Source organism: Aspergillus caelatus (genome assembly GCF_009193585.1).
Source record: "Aspergillus caelatus strain CBS 763.97 unplaced genomic scaffold BDV27scaffold_85, whole genome shotgun sequence".
Lineage (NCBI taxonomy): Eukaryota > Fungi > Ascomycota > Eurotiomycetes > Eurotiales > Aspergillaceae > Aspergillus > Aspergillus caelatus.
The window spans coordinates 100,948-112,880 of NW_022475348.1; the positions used below are offsets into that span (position 1 = coordinate 100,948).

The 11,933-nt window shown below is 46.9% G+C and overlaps 6 protein-coding genes across 6 annotated transcripts; 2 read left to right on the plus strand and 4 right to left on the minus strand.

Annotated features, from left to right (window-relative positions):
* Positions 1 to 150: 150 nt before the first annotated feature.
* On the minus strand, positions 151 to 2,025 carry BDV27DRAFT_157686 (uncharacterized protein; the record flags this gene model as incomplete). Its single annotated transcript, XM_032072558.1, has 1 exon — positions 151 to 2,025. The coding sequence occupies one exon, from the start codon at positions 2,023 to 2,025 to the stop codon at positions 151 to 153; it is 1,875 nt and encodes a 624-aa protein (XP_031927720.1).
* A 2,273-nt stretch (positions 2,026 to 4,298) lies between these two features.
* Positions 4,299 to 5,362, plus strand: BDV27DRAFT_128168 (uncharacterized protein). Its single transcript, XM_032066917.1, has 3 exons — positions 4,299 to 4,948; positions 5,029 to 5,087; positions 5,146 to 5,362. Exons 1-3 carry the CDS (start codon positions 4,805 to 4,807, stop codon positions 5,189 to 5,191), a joined length of 249 nt encoding a protein of 82 aa, XP_031927721.1. The 5' UTR covers positions 4,299 to 4,804; the 3' UTR covers positions 5,192 to 5,362.
* A 176-nt stretch (positions 5,363 to 5,538) lies between these two features.
* BDV27DRAFT_172238 (putative C2H2 finger domain protein) lies at positions 5,539 to 6,897 on the minus strand (the record flags this gene model as incomplete). Its single annotated transcript, XM_032075812.1, has 3 exons — positions 5,539 to 5,809; positions 5,869 to 6,590; positions 6,646 to 6,897. 3 exons carry the CDS (start codon positions 6,895 to 6,897, stop codon positions 5,539 to 5,541), a joined length of 1,245 nt encoding a protein of 414 aa, XP_031927722.1.
* Positions 6,898 to 7,657: 760 nt separating this feature from the next.
* Positions 7,658 to 8,485, minus strand: cyn1 (putative cyanate hydratase). The gene is made up of 3 exons (XM_032064560.1): positions 8,345 to 8,485; positions 7,851 to 8,290; positions 7,658 to 7,796 (listed from the first exon to the last, which is right to left on the minus strand). Exons 1-3 carry the CDS (start codon positions 8,363 to 8,365, stop codon positions 7,775 to 7,777), a joined length of 483 nt encoding a protein of 160 aa, XP_031927723.1. The 5' UTR covers positions 8,366 to 8,485; the 3' UTR covers positions 7,658 to 7,774.
* A 222-nt stretch (positions 8,486 to 8,707) lies between these two features.
* BDV27DRAFT_128170 (uncharacterized protein) lies at positions 8,708 to 9,516 on the minus strand. The gene is made up of 2 exons (XM_032066918.1): positions 9,009 to 9,516; positions 8,708 to 8,862 (listed from the first exon to the last, which is right to left on the minus strand). The coding sequence occupies exons 1-2, from the start codon at positions 9,154 to 9,156 to the stop codon at positions 8,801 to 8,803; spliced, it is 210 nt and encodes a 69-aa protein (XP_031927724.1). The 5' UTR covers positions 9,157 to 9,516; the 3' UTR covers positions 8,708 to 8,800.
* Positions 9,517 to 9,986: 470 nt separating this feature from the next.
* BDV27DRAFT_172239 (MFS transporter) lies at positions 9,987 to 11,806 on the plus strand (the record flags this gene model as incomplete). The annotated part of the gene is made up of 4 exons (XM_032075813.1): positions 9,987 to 10,283; positions 10,382 to 10,767; positions 10,822 to 11,098; positions 11,173 to 11,806. The coding sequence occupies exons 1-4, from the start codon at positions 10,132 to 10,134 to the stop codon at positions 11,804 to 11,806; spliced, it is 1,449 nt and encodes a 482-aa protein (XP_031927725.1). The 5' UTR covers positions 9,987 to 10,131.
* Between the last annotated feature and the right edge of the window lie 127 nt (positions 11,807 to 11,933).

Genomic DNA, 11,933 nt, shown 5'->3' on the forward strand with positions numbered 1-11,933 from the left:
GTAACTAGACCAACCCGGGCAAAATACGTATTTACTCCTAGGTCAATATTAAATTACACGGAACAAAAAGAGCCCAGAATCCCCTATATGGTCCGTACTTTTCGAAAAGACTGAAAGACTGTCGCTTTGGACAGACCAGAGAGCCTAAAATCAGTGAGGGCGGTCCCCGGCGATATGGCCGGGTTGAGCCTCAATAAGACTACCAACACCAATGATAAAGTAAAGACCCGACCACCACCCTTCCATCACAAGTGCAGCGATGGCCCGACCATATAGGTAGCTGAAATTATTGGCATGGCCGGACCGCGTAATCTCTGCGGCATGTGTGCAGTAATGACGGTCCATGTGTGACAGGAAAGTGTTCGCGTCAATTTCTCCACGGCGGAGGAGAAGTGGAATGATAATCTGATAATTTATTATACTTTCCGGGAGTATGTTGGATTCGACGGCGTCGCATACAGTTGCATGAAGCATGATCGAACCCGTGTATTCCGTTCCGTCCACGGAGACACGGTAAGACTGTCTTCGTCGAGGGATGTCCAACTCCTTCGCTTCAGGTAGCAGCCTTGGCTCCAGGTTGGATGTATAACACCCAGCAAGGTCAGCAATTTTATACAGGCCTAGTGCTTGCACAGTCGAGCTCAGGTTGAAGGCTAGAGAGTAGTACCGCCACACGTCTTGACGGTGGTTGCATAGCTCCCATATACAGGCGCCAGCGATGGTCATGAAGCCCACATGGCGTTCGTTAGAAGCGAAGCTTGCATTCAGCATCCAGACGGTTCGCTCGTAGCAGCTCAACATGTCAGCGAGAGCTAAGGATCCACGGGTGAGAGCAAAGACAGACTGGTTGCATTCCTCAAAGCGCAGATCCGGCCCGAGATCGACCCAGTCGTTGACAAGCCCAGACAACATCATGTCATCGCGTCCGGGAATCCCTGCTACAAATGACAAGAAATGTGCGAAGCCACCGGCATCTACAGCCTTGAAATCGCGCCAGGTATCTCGATCGGCATGAACCCAGGCAGTGAGGCCGTCTGTCTTTTGCGCTCGGACAGAAGCCTCATGTGCACGCTTGAGTTCAAAGAAGGCCATGTCACAAACCATGTGCGATCTGCGGACCCGGAGCTCCTCTGGGAGGTCTGGCATATCCCAAACTGCCATAATCTCCTTCTTTAAGGTCGACGGTGACTGGGACATTATCCGAGCGCTGTCCACGTTATATTCGAAGAAATATGAATAGTCCAAAATGCACAAGTAATCCAGTCGCCAATCATCGAAATCATGCAGCAATAGGGCCATCCACCAAGACCCAAGGAAGACAGGATAGGCAGCGACACCTCTTAACCCAAACTCGTTCATAACTTCAGCATAAGCTGGGGAAGAACAACAAACAACCTTTGATTTTGTGCTGCGGTTGTCGTTGGCCCCTTTACGTGCTTTGCGCAAAATGGCCCCTATAAGGTCTTCCCCTATGATGACCTTCTGAGCCCAAACTTTCGAGGTATCCCTAGCCGTCGTATCCGACATATTGATAGTTTCGCGAAATCTCATGATTTCCCGTAGCACGCTGATACCATTTTCTGTCATCTCCACCAACTCGCGGGACCACTCGCTGAAAGGCCCAGTCTGGCCCTCAGGGCCGAGTAGTTCGCTGACCCCAAGAGCTGGCCTGTAGGTCCAACCCTCCCCGTGTGAGGCAGTGGAACTAGTGCCGTGCAGTCCCTCCTTCAGCGTAGCAATGTGCTTTGCTAAAGGGCTATCTTCAGCTGATTTGCGCGTCCACAATACATCCAATGGCGTGGTACGCCCCTGTCCCTCCCATGCTGCGTGGACGCGATCCGCCACCTCGGGGAGAGGTAAATCATAGTCCACGTTCCCTTGAAATTCTTCTGAATCACCAAGCTTATATTGGGTCTCGACGCCCAGAATAGACTTGAGGCCAACCAATGTGCCTGCAAGATACGACTTGACCGCCTTAGCACTTCCGCCCCAACAGAGTCTCCATAGACCTTTAAGGGAAAGCATTGTAGTAGAGGAGTGCTATCAAAATTGAAAAATATATCATGAATGAGATGATATACATGAAGGGTTACACGGTTAGCAATGTGGGTATCACTTTCCTGTCTCAAAATGGGTTTACAGACTATAGAGACGAAGTATATATATACCATCGTGTGATTTTAGGTACGAACTGCTACCCCAACTTTACTGTTGTCATTTTCACCAAGCGGTGTAGCCAGACTCTTATGCCACGCTTTTGGTTATATTGGCGATAGGGCATGGCCCGGGTTCAAATCTTCTCGAATCAACAACGCATATCTAGCCAAGACGCTATTTAGCTACAACCTGCGCAACGCAAGTGAATCGTGAAAACTACTGTGTAAGCGATGCTATGCTATTCGCTACTTTTCTCAAGTACGAGTAAGGCTTAACCGCAGATGGTTAAACTCAGGTAGAGCCGATGACAGGTCTAAACTGTTCGCCACGGAGATCTTGCAGTCTATGCCGATATATGCATGCTATATAGCTCCTTACCTTTATCGGTAGTCTGTTTAAACTTCACAGTGGGGCGGTCATGCAGAAAAACTGCACGTTTATAACCTACTAGTAGATTGGTCACGAAGATCGGTATGGAACATCACCGCCACATTGCGTATTTTTGTGGCTGTGGCCTTCAAGCCGTAACATTGCCGATATTGTATGTCTTAACAGAATTGTAATGTTTTTTATGCGTATATACTTTAGTGTCCATCGCTTCAGACATGCATTTCACACTGGAGAGACTCAACTTTTGGGACACCGCCCGCGTACTGCCACTACTTCGCAAGAGCCATCATCTCTAGGAGTGGCAGTGAAAACGACATTTAAAGACTACGAGAAATACCTGGCCACTAAAGCTAACGGCTTGGTAGCTTTCATGAATACAGAAACTTTGTTCTGTGTGATAGGAATGGATTTCCTACTGCATAACGAATGATAAGATCGACTGGTCCAATACACCGCCACCACAGTATATAATACCATAGAAGTGTAGTGTAGCCAGTACCTGGGGTGGGAAGCTAAGCACAGTGTAGATAGATGTAAGGGATAAGAAAATGTGGCTCGAGTGAAGGATCAGCAGTGTCGTGGCATTCAAAGATTTGTGCGAAATGGTAAAGGTTCCCACTTGCGTACCTTCTTCTCTCGCTTACAATGTCGTATAGATTTTTGAGATTTGGATAACGAACATCGCTAAATGAAGTACATACGTAAATAATTGAGGTTACACAATCGGATCGAGACTATTTTGCCGTCCGTCTCGTCGCTTCAGATAGCTACAAATGACATCGCAAAGACTGTCAGCCTCGATGGTAGTTCTATTCCACTTATGGTCAGCACAAAGTTACCAAAATATATATTTTGTTGGGAATAAGATATCCAAGGCATGATCCTGAGGTCATATGGTGTTTTGGTCGAGTGGTATTGTGATATATTCTGCTTTTGTAGGATTCTCCTTGATTATGTGACCACGCCTACTCTACCTTTGTGAAAATGCACTACATTGCTACTCCCCCAGCCATCATACAAGAGAAACGAATGATAGGGCTGTATGGGTATGAGCTGGGAGAGAACTGGTTAACAAATCCTTACCACCGGCGTGGGTCAAAAGATTACAGTTAACTGTGGTTGGTCTAGAAATTGGAGCTGCAATTGTCAGATAATGAGATATCGAATGTCAGATTTCCCCTCTATAATAAGCATGGCCATCCGCATTCCGTGCTAGAAAGGTTCGTAACGGAAATCAACTATACAAGCTGATCAATAGGGGTGACCTTTCAGGCAGAATAATTGAGGTTAACTGCAAAGCCCGTGTTAGACGGTGGAGCGTTATCGGTGGAGCCAGGACGAGATGATCTCTGACTAGCGGAGGAAGATATGGGACACTATATGCTGCGATCGTTAAGATGAAATGACTGTAGGCATGTCTTGATAATTAAGGAGTAGTTTGAAGTAGAATGTCTACAGTATATCACGTAGCGGGATACTGTTAGTTGATTTTAATGCCAACAGGCTGTAACGCGCTAATCCGAAATAGGAGCACCATACCATTTTCAGTAATTCACCGTCCACGGGTATGCACGTGACACACGTGACAAGGACGACACGGCATTCCAACAGCCGAACAAGCCCCAAAAATAGGTCACAGCCGAACAAGCCAAAAGCTTAAGGAAAGCTTAGCGGGCTATCAGCACGAAACAGCGCTGCCTACGTGTGTTTTTTCATCTTGACTAAAATATCCCAACTCCGTCGAAAAGCTCGGAAATCTCCATTAATTTCTGTTCATTATTTACTGAAATGGATAATGATCGGCTTACATTTAATGCTAAGACTGAAACAAGCACCTTCGAGTCAGATAATAATCTAGACCAAGTCCAATCGTCACCCTCCTTCCGTGAGAAAATCACGGATAGGACGGGTCGATCGACCGGCCTGAAAACGCAAGCCGACAGGGCTCAGTTCATGATGTGGAGCACATCGTGATCGTTACTGGTTGATATTGAGGGAACAGCCCCGTCTCTGCCACTAGTCGCTCCACCTGTGTCTATTTATTGGGATATACTATTAGCCGAGCGGCTTAGGGTCAGGTACCCTCCAATTATCGACTAGGGCGTAGCGCGCTCCCGTTGTATTTAAGGACTCGTGGGTCGCTGTTTGGGTGGGTTTGTTTTTGTTAGTCTCTAAATTTTATATCATCCGTGACTTATTTCTCTTGGAATAAACTACTCGTGTTTATCTGTTCCATTTATTTTACTAAATAGACATCATGGGCCTCTTTGACTTCTTCAAGTCCTCCAAGGAGGAACCTCCCCGAACCCAAGAACCAACCTGGGATCCTAACACTATGACTATGCAACAACCGGCTAGTCCTCCTGCTCCCATTGTTGACCGTGCTGTTTCGGAGCAACCGGTATGTCCTCTTTTTTTTTTTTTTTTTTTTTTTTTTCCCCACTAGATTATAAGGAACGACTTGATAGGCTAATTTATTAGAACCCCCAGGAGACGATGCAGTTGCGTGGCGGTGGTGCTGGTGGCTGTTGTTGTGGAATGTAGGTTTCTTCTTCCATACATTTTGATGTCCTGTGGACCGAGAACTAACTGAACTAGGTGCGCTGGTTTCCTGTGCTTCGAGTGCTGTGAGGAATGTTGTTAGTCTGGTGGAAGTGCATTACGATTTGAAGGCGTGGGGAGGAAGGTCCTCTGGATATGAGTTATACCCGTCTACGCGTTATTGGTCTACATGTTGTCTTATGAAGTTCTTCATGCGATGTCGAAATGACTTTGCTAGCTAGATTTGTGTTCTTCAAATAACAGTGTTTGTTTATCTCACCTCCGTTTCCGGTTTCCGGGTGTTCAAAATTTTCTTCGATATTTCGCTTTTCATTTGTTGAAGTGTTCGCCGTCTGACATAATCATATGTAGGAATTTTCGCAAATTGGTGTTGTGTCAGTAGCTGGAACAATGGCGGAGAGGACCGAGTAGAACGATGGAGTCAAGCTGCTAGAACTCCCGGCGCTGAGGACGCAGACGCAGGTCCGTACCGACGGTGGCTGTACCAGGCTCAGAGCTATTGGTTATTTCCAACTTGCCAGCCTCATACTTGATTGTGCCCTCTTCAGTATATCCCGCAGTTTGAATAAGTCCGCCAGTGATCTCCTCGAAGATCTGACCGTATCTCTCACCGTCACTGAGGCTGCAACGGGTGCCGGGCGATTCGAGATGGGCGACCAAAGCAGCGGTGGTTTTGAAGAAGCGGAGACAACCGGGACACCTAACGATAATGAATTGTATAGTTAGCAACAATAACTTGTCAGCCAGGCAGCAACGTACTGTCTATCCTCCATCATGCGGCTCTTCATCAGGACATGGTTCTCAAACTCAGCCATAGTGGCAAAGCCCTTCTTACAAGGACAGACATATTGGCCGGTGAATGAATTAAAGAACTTTGTAGCGTCCCATGCGCGATCGAGCATGCGCAGTGTGTCTCCAGGGCGAATTGTTCCAACCCCGAATGGATGTTGTGACGACACAGCATCAGGACGGGACCTGACAGGCTCCTTCCCCTTCCGCGACTTGCTGTCTTTGCCTGTCGCAGTGGAGATGCTCAATTCGGAGAAAGCCAACAGTTCACTAGGGGCAATACTCTTTCCCTTGGACGCCTTCCCATCCAAGGTCGGCCAGTGCTTCAGAGCAAGCATTGCCGAAACACTAGCAGTGGGATCATAGTGACCAGGCCTTGGCTGGTTGTTCATAGCTTCTTTATTCGAAATTTCCTGACTTGCCCCCTCACCGGCTTCAAGCATAACTCCACCGTCTGCATCATCGTACTCGGTATCCTCCAAGGTGCCCTGGGGAGGGATAATCGGCATATTCATTCCCTCACCGGCACCTAGAGCCTCCCTGATCATCATTTTCTTAGACTGCTCCTGGAGGAGATGAATGTAGCGGATGGTGGGGCATTCGTCCTTCTCAATATGGCTCATCAGACCGCTGGCGGATTTGAACGTAGCCTTGCAACCGTGGCAAGGGATAATCTGCATGGAGTGGTGGTTCTTCACCGGAGATCAGATTAGTAGAGATGGCTACGGGATCGCGCGAGGTTCTCACCTGACGAATATGGGAGTTGCGGCCGCCATCGCTGCGAAACTCGATACCACAAACGGGGCAGACGATATGCTTTACGCTTTTAATCTTGTGGATGAGAAGGCGCTCCTCGTCTTCGAAATCTTCGTCACACTGGGCGCAATACTCGTGCTCAGAGTCAAAGATCTTGTGTTGCTTCATATCCTTTTCTGAATTGAAGACTAGTTTGCAGCCGGCGTAGGTGCACTTCACCTTGGTGACTGTCCTTTCTGCCATAGCGATGATAACGTGTATCGATAAGACCAGCAGAGGGATGCTGTGTGAGTATTAAGGAGGATATGATTGATGAAGGGAACGAGAAAACGAGAGAGATGGGGGACGGGGAAGGGAAGAAATATAAGAGAATTTGTCAATTGCGGACCAAGATTGTTGAGGGCCAAGATCTCATCAACTGGGTGTTGTACTAGTCAGGCTGATGGGGGATGCCCAGTGAAGTGAATTTAATCAGGCAGCGGTGAAAGTGAATTTCACCATAGGCATACCGTTAGTAGTCTAGCCCAGCTTTGGTTTGTTTCATTTGTTTGCAGTATAAGAAGCTGTACCTCGTGAATTGCTCTTCGCTTGTAGTTTTCATAGAAAACCTTGTCTATTGGCTCTCTAAAAGATTTGTTTGTCAATATAGAGATTGTTTACTCCACCAAAGCTACCATGTCTTTCATTACTGTGATGAGTCTATCCAAAGGTACATTCTTATCCTACTTCACAAGATGGAGTGGATTACGCTGAGGACTATATTTGAGCACCTTGTAACTTATACATCGATGCATACAGCAAGAGAGCCACAAGGTTTAGATAATTGTATACGACACAGGTATCTGGCTATCTAGTACTATCGATCAACAAGGTATTATCAACCCTTATACCAGAAGCTGTGATAAAATTTCATGTTAGATATATCGTTGAACTATCCTTTGCGAGAAAGTCTATTGCTCCCACATTCTACACGGTACCAACTTGAAAACAGGTTGTCGTCATGCATATGCTTTTATACTATTTATATACTTTCATACATACATTGAACATAATATCATCAATTGACGTACAGGGGCTACAAAGCCCCTCTCCGTTTACTCATAACATCGGTATGAACCCTTTAGAATCTCGAGAAAGGAAGCCTATACACGTCAGCATCATAGTCCTCACACACAAACAGTAAGAATTGTACTCACCACTTGCCCCGAAGGGTAATAACAGCCCAGTTGTTTCCATCAGCATCAGTTTCCTTCTCCACCTTTGTCGAGAAAGAGATAGCGCTCATGATGCCATCACCGAACTTCTCGTTCAAAACGGCCTTGTAGGCATATCCATAGTTCTGCACGATCTCATACAAGCGGTAGATCAGAGGCTCCTTGGGTGGCATCTCCACGGACTTGCCGCGATCAGGGAAGCCACCGAGTTGCTCCTCCAAGAGCTCATGGGAAACTTCCAGGAGGGAAGCGAGATTGGTGATGTCCTCTGGCGAGGCCTTGGCCTGGCCGTAGAAGATGGCTGCAGTCGCGACTTCATTGCGACCGATGTGTTGGGCAATCTGTTCGAAGCTGAATTTCTTGGCGGCCTTGGCCTTGAAGAGAGTCGCGGATGCAGAGGGGAGGTTAGGGTGTTGCGATGTCTATTCCAGTCATTAGTGGGTATCCTATGGTTGGGATATATTGGGGGATCTAACGTCGAGTGTTGCGAGAGACATGGTGGATATTTTCGTGATGATCTGGTTCCAGAAGTACAATTAGACTCTGTAGGATAATAGAGAATGTTAATTTCATAAATTATGAAGCGAGAATGTCGGCCTTAAATAAGGGAAGCCCTCCAAATCTCCAACAGGCTGATGAGGGGTGTTGCATCATTGGCATGTGTATGGTACGGTACACCTGACATCCTGATTATGCGGGTAGGGAAAGCCCTTCTATGGTGTAAGTTACGTAACAGAGATACTCGGGGTGTGCGGGGAGTGTCATACGGCGGATGCCGATGAGGGGTAGTAGTAGATTGATTGATTGATTGATAAGAGTTACCGCTATCGGGAGCCTTTCTCTTACATATGCGATATCGCTACATAACCATTTTTCATTAGAAAGCCATCTCTTCAATTGTTATGGTGGGGCTAATCTTTAAAGAAGGGCCATCATATTGGCAGGGCTACCGACTCCGCCAGGAACATTGAGTGGGCCCGATGTGAGAAAGAAGGTCGGTCCATTTGTTATGTTCTCACCACAGGGATAATTCTCAAATAGGACATCCCTAGCCTGCTACCAAGACTTCATGGTAGAGGAAGTTAGAAGATGGGGCAGGAGGCAAACATTCCCATGCTAACGCATCACTTCCCACTATAGCCACCTTTTTCTCCCAAAGGAACTGCAGCATTCCCTCATCTTGAGCCATCCCACATGCCTTAGGGGGCATCGTGTGTGCCAATTCTCGCGCCTGGCCCTCTGATAGTTCGTCGTATTTGTGCGTGAAACCGGATCGAATCAGCAACATGTCACCCTTTCGAACTTCGATAGTCTGCTTTCAAAGTTGAGATTGCTCGGCAAGACATGCCATCAGCTCGTCATACGTGATGGAAGTGCCACCAGTCGCATCATATACCTTCCAATCACGCTCTACATAGGACTATTAGTCGACGAAGATGCCTCTACCAGCGAACAATCCATTGTCATGCCATTGGTGAATTCCCAATGCCAAAGAACTAGCTTTTAGGATGTCCTCTTCAGACTACCCGTTATAGAACATAACAGACTTCTGATACGCAAAGTGGCGTAGCCCATTGATCTGGCTACCTTTCTGTGTTGAAATGCAACTGCACAGGTGGACGTATGATTAGTTTGACCCTTAAAAAAGACTATGTGGTTCGGGCCGGCACATTTCATAATCTATTGCAATGAGCTCAGTAGAATGCTGGTACTTTATAGCTGATTCCAGATGTATGTCTCCCGAGGAGGGCCTTCGGAAAAAATGCTAGTGACCAGCTACGGAAGTCAATTTTGAATCCGGCGCCCCAATTTCGGTTTGGTTGCTCTTACGCCAGGCTGAAACAGAATATCTGGTGGAACTCTAGAATTACAAGGATATGAACAATTCGATATGCAGATCGACATGCCGAAGGGACTGACTCACTTACCAAACCTTTATACTCAAGCGGAAATCGTTCCGGGTTTCCGACACTATTTCCGGTATGCCAGATCCACCGAGTCCACCCTAAGAACCCTAGCAACCCAAACTGCAATATAATTTGTTAATACAGTCGCGCATGATGACTACACCTACAGGAACGATGTCCTAACTGGATCGCTAGGTCTGTGCATGCCCGTGTCAAACACACGACAGCTTATTATTCGGTACTCACCGTAGGACCGTGTCACTATCGTTCAAGGTACTAATACACGGCACACCCCAAGATGGTTACCTTGTGTCAAGTCATGCTTTCAGACAGCCTGGTAACCGGTAAAGGTCAGTATGGGACATTTGACCGAGAATTCTGAGTCTGCACCACGAGACCCTGCGTTCGAAATTGACTGGGAACACAACGACAAAGAAAATCCAGCTAACTGGCCTTTGTGGTACAAATGCTTCACTGTTTGGTCTGTCTCACTTACTACGACATGCGTGTAAGTTCTAGAATGTCACCTCTTCGCATAATTTATACTATAGCCCCCTTGCTTGGAGGATTGCATAGAATTAACAGGAGTATCTAAACAACCTTTAGGATATTGTATTCCACATCCTACACATCTGGCTCTCCGGGAATCCAAGAATCTTTCGATGTTACATCTCGGATTGTGGTGCTTCTCGGGCTGACCACCTACATGATAGGTCTGGGGTTGGGGTGTCTAGTTCTTGCACCTCTGTCTGAAGTGTATGGAAGACGAATAATCTACATCAGTACTGGTGTCTTGTTTACTATCTTAGTTTTACCGGTCGCACTGGCACCAAACTTCGAGGCCGTCGTTATCAGCAGGTTTTTCGGTGGTTTCTTCGGAAGTGCCTCGGTAGTAGCTGGACCTGGCACTATAAACGATATAATCCACCCCGAGTACAGAGCTTTAGCGTTTAGTCTATGGAGCCTTGGAGCAATGAATGGTCCTGTTTTAGGTACAACCTAATCCCCTTAAATCACCGGTTTAGGCACCAACTGACACTCCCTAGGTCCTATTATCGGCGGCTTTGTTTACCAGTATCTTGGATGGCGTTGGATCAATTGGATTGTGCTTATATGCGGTGGAGCATCAACTGCATGTCTGTGTTTGGTGAAAGAGACATACGCACCCGTTCTGCTCAAGAGGCGACGAAAGGCGAAGCAAATCCAGACTGGCGATACGCGTTGGTGGACGAAGTATGACAGCCAAGCCGAAGAAAGTATCTGGAGAAGGCTGCAGACTAGTCTTAGCCGACCACTAATTATGGCTATGTTTGAACCAATATGGTGAGTAATTGAGAACCCTTGGCCTGTGCGCCACGAACAAGAAATTACAAATATGGTTCGTGCTCACTGAATAGCTTATTCTGGAACGTATACGTGGGTGTTGTATATGCAGTGTTATTCCTCTGCTTTGTTGGGTATCCAATTGTGTTTCAGCAACTCCGCGAATGGTCCCCAGGACTGGCAGGCCTTGGATACTTAGGAATCGGCACTGGTATAGCCCTAGCTGTATTCTCAGAACCCTTAGTCCGCAAGTTCCTCATTGCGAAGCATCCACCCGACCCGATCACAGGCAAGATCCCACCAGAGGCCCTGGTACGACCAATATGCATTGGCGGCATACTTATCCCGATTGGAGAGTTCTGGTTTTCTTGGACCGCCCGGCCACCCGTCCATTGGATATCATGCATACTAGCGGGTGTCCCATTCGGGTTGGGGAATGGGCTCGTGTTCATCTATGCCACGAGCTATCTGGCGGCTAGTTATGGTATGTATGCCGCCTCTGCAATCGCTGGAAATTCGATTGTTAGATATGTATTCGGCGGAGTATTGCCACTTGCAGGCTCGAAGATGTATGGGGTAATGGGGGTGAATTGGGCGGGTACAATGTTAGCATTGGTGGAAATACTTCTAACATTTATCCCATTTGTTTTCTATCGATATGGGGCGAGAATTAGGCAGCGCAGCCAGATGGCTTCAAAGATGCTCTAGCTAGCCACTCACTAGTGTTTGCAAATTTAGGATCAGGTATGGGGGGTTAGTGCTTTTTTTTAAAAAAAAAAAAAAAGATTGAATTCTAGCAACTTGAGTTTGATACGTATATAGAATCAGTTATTAT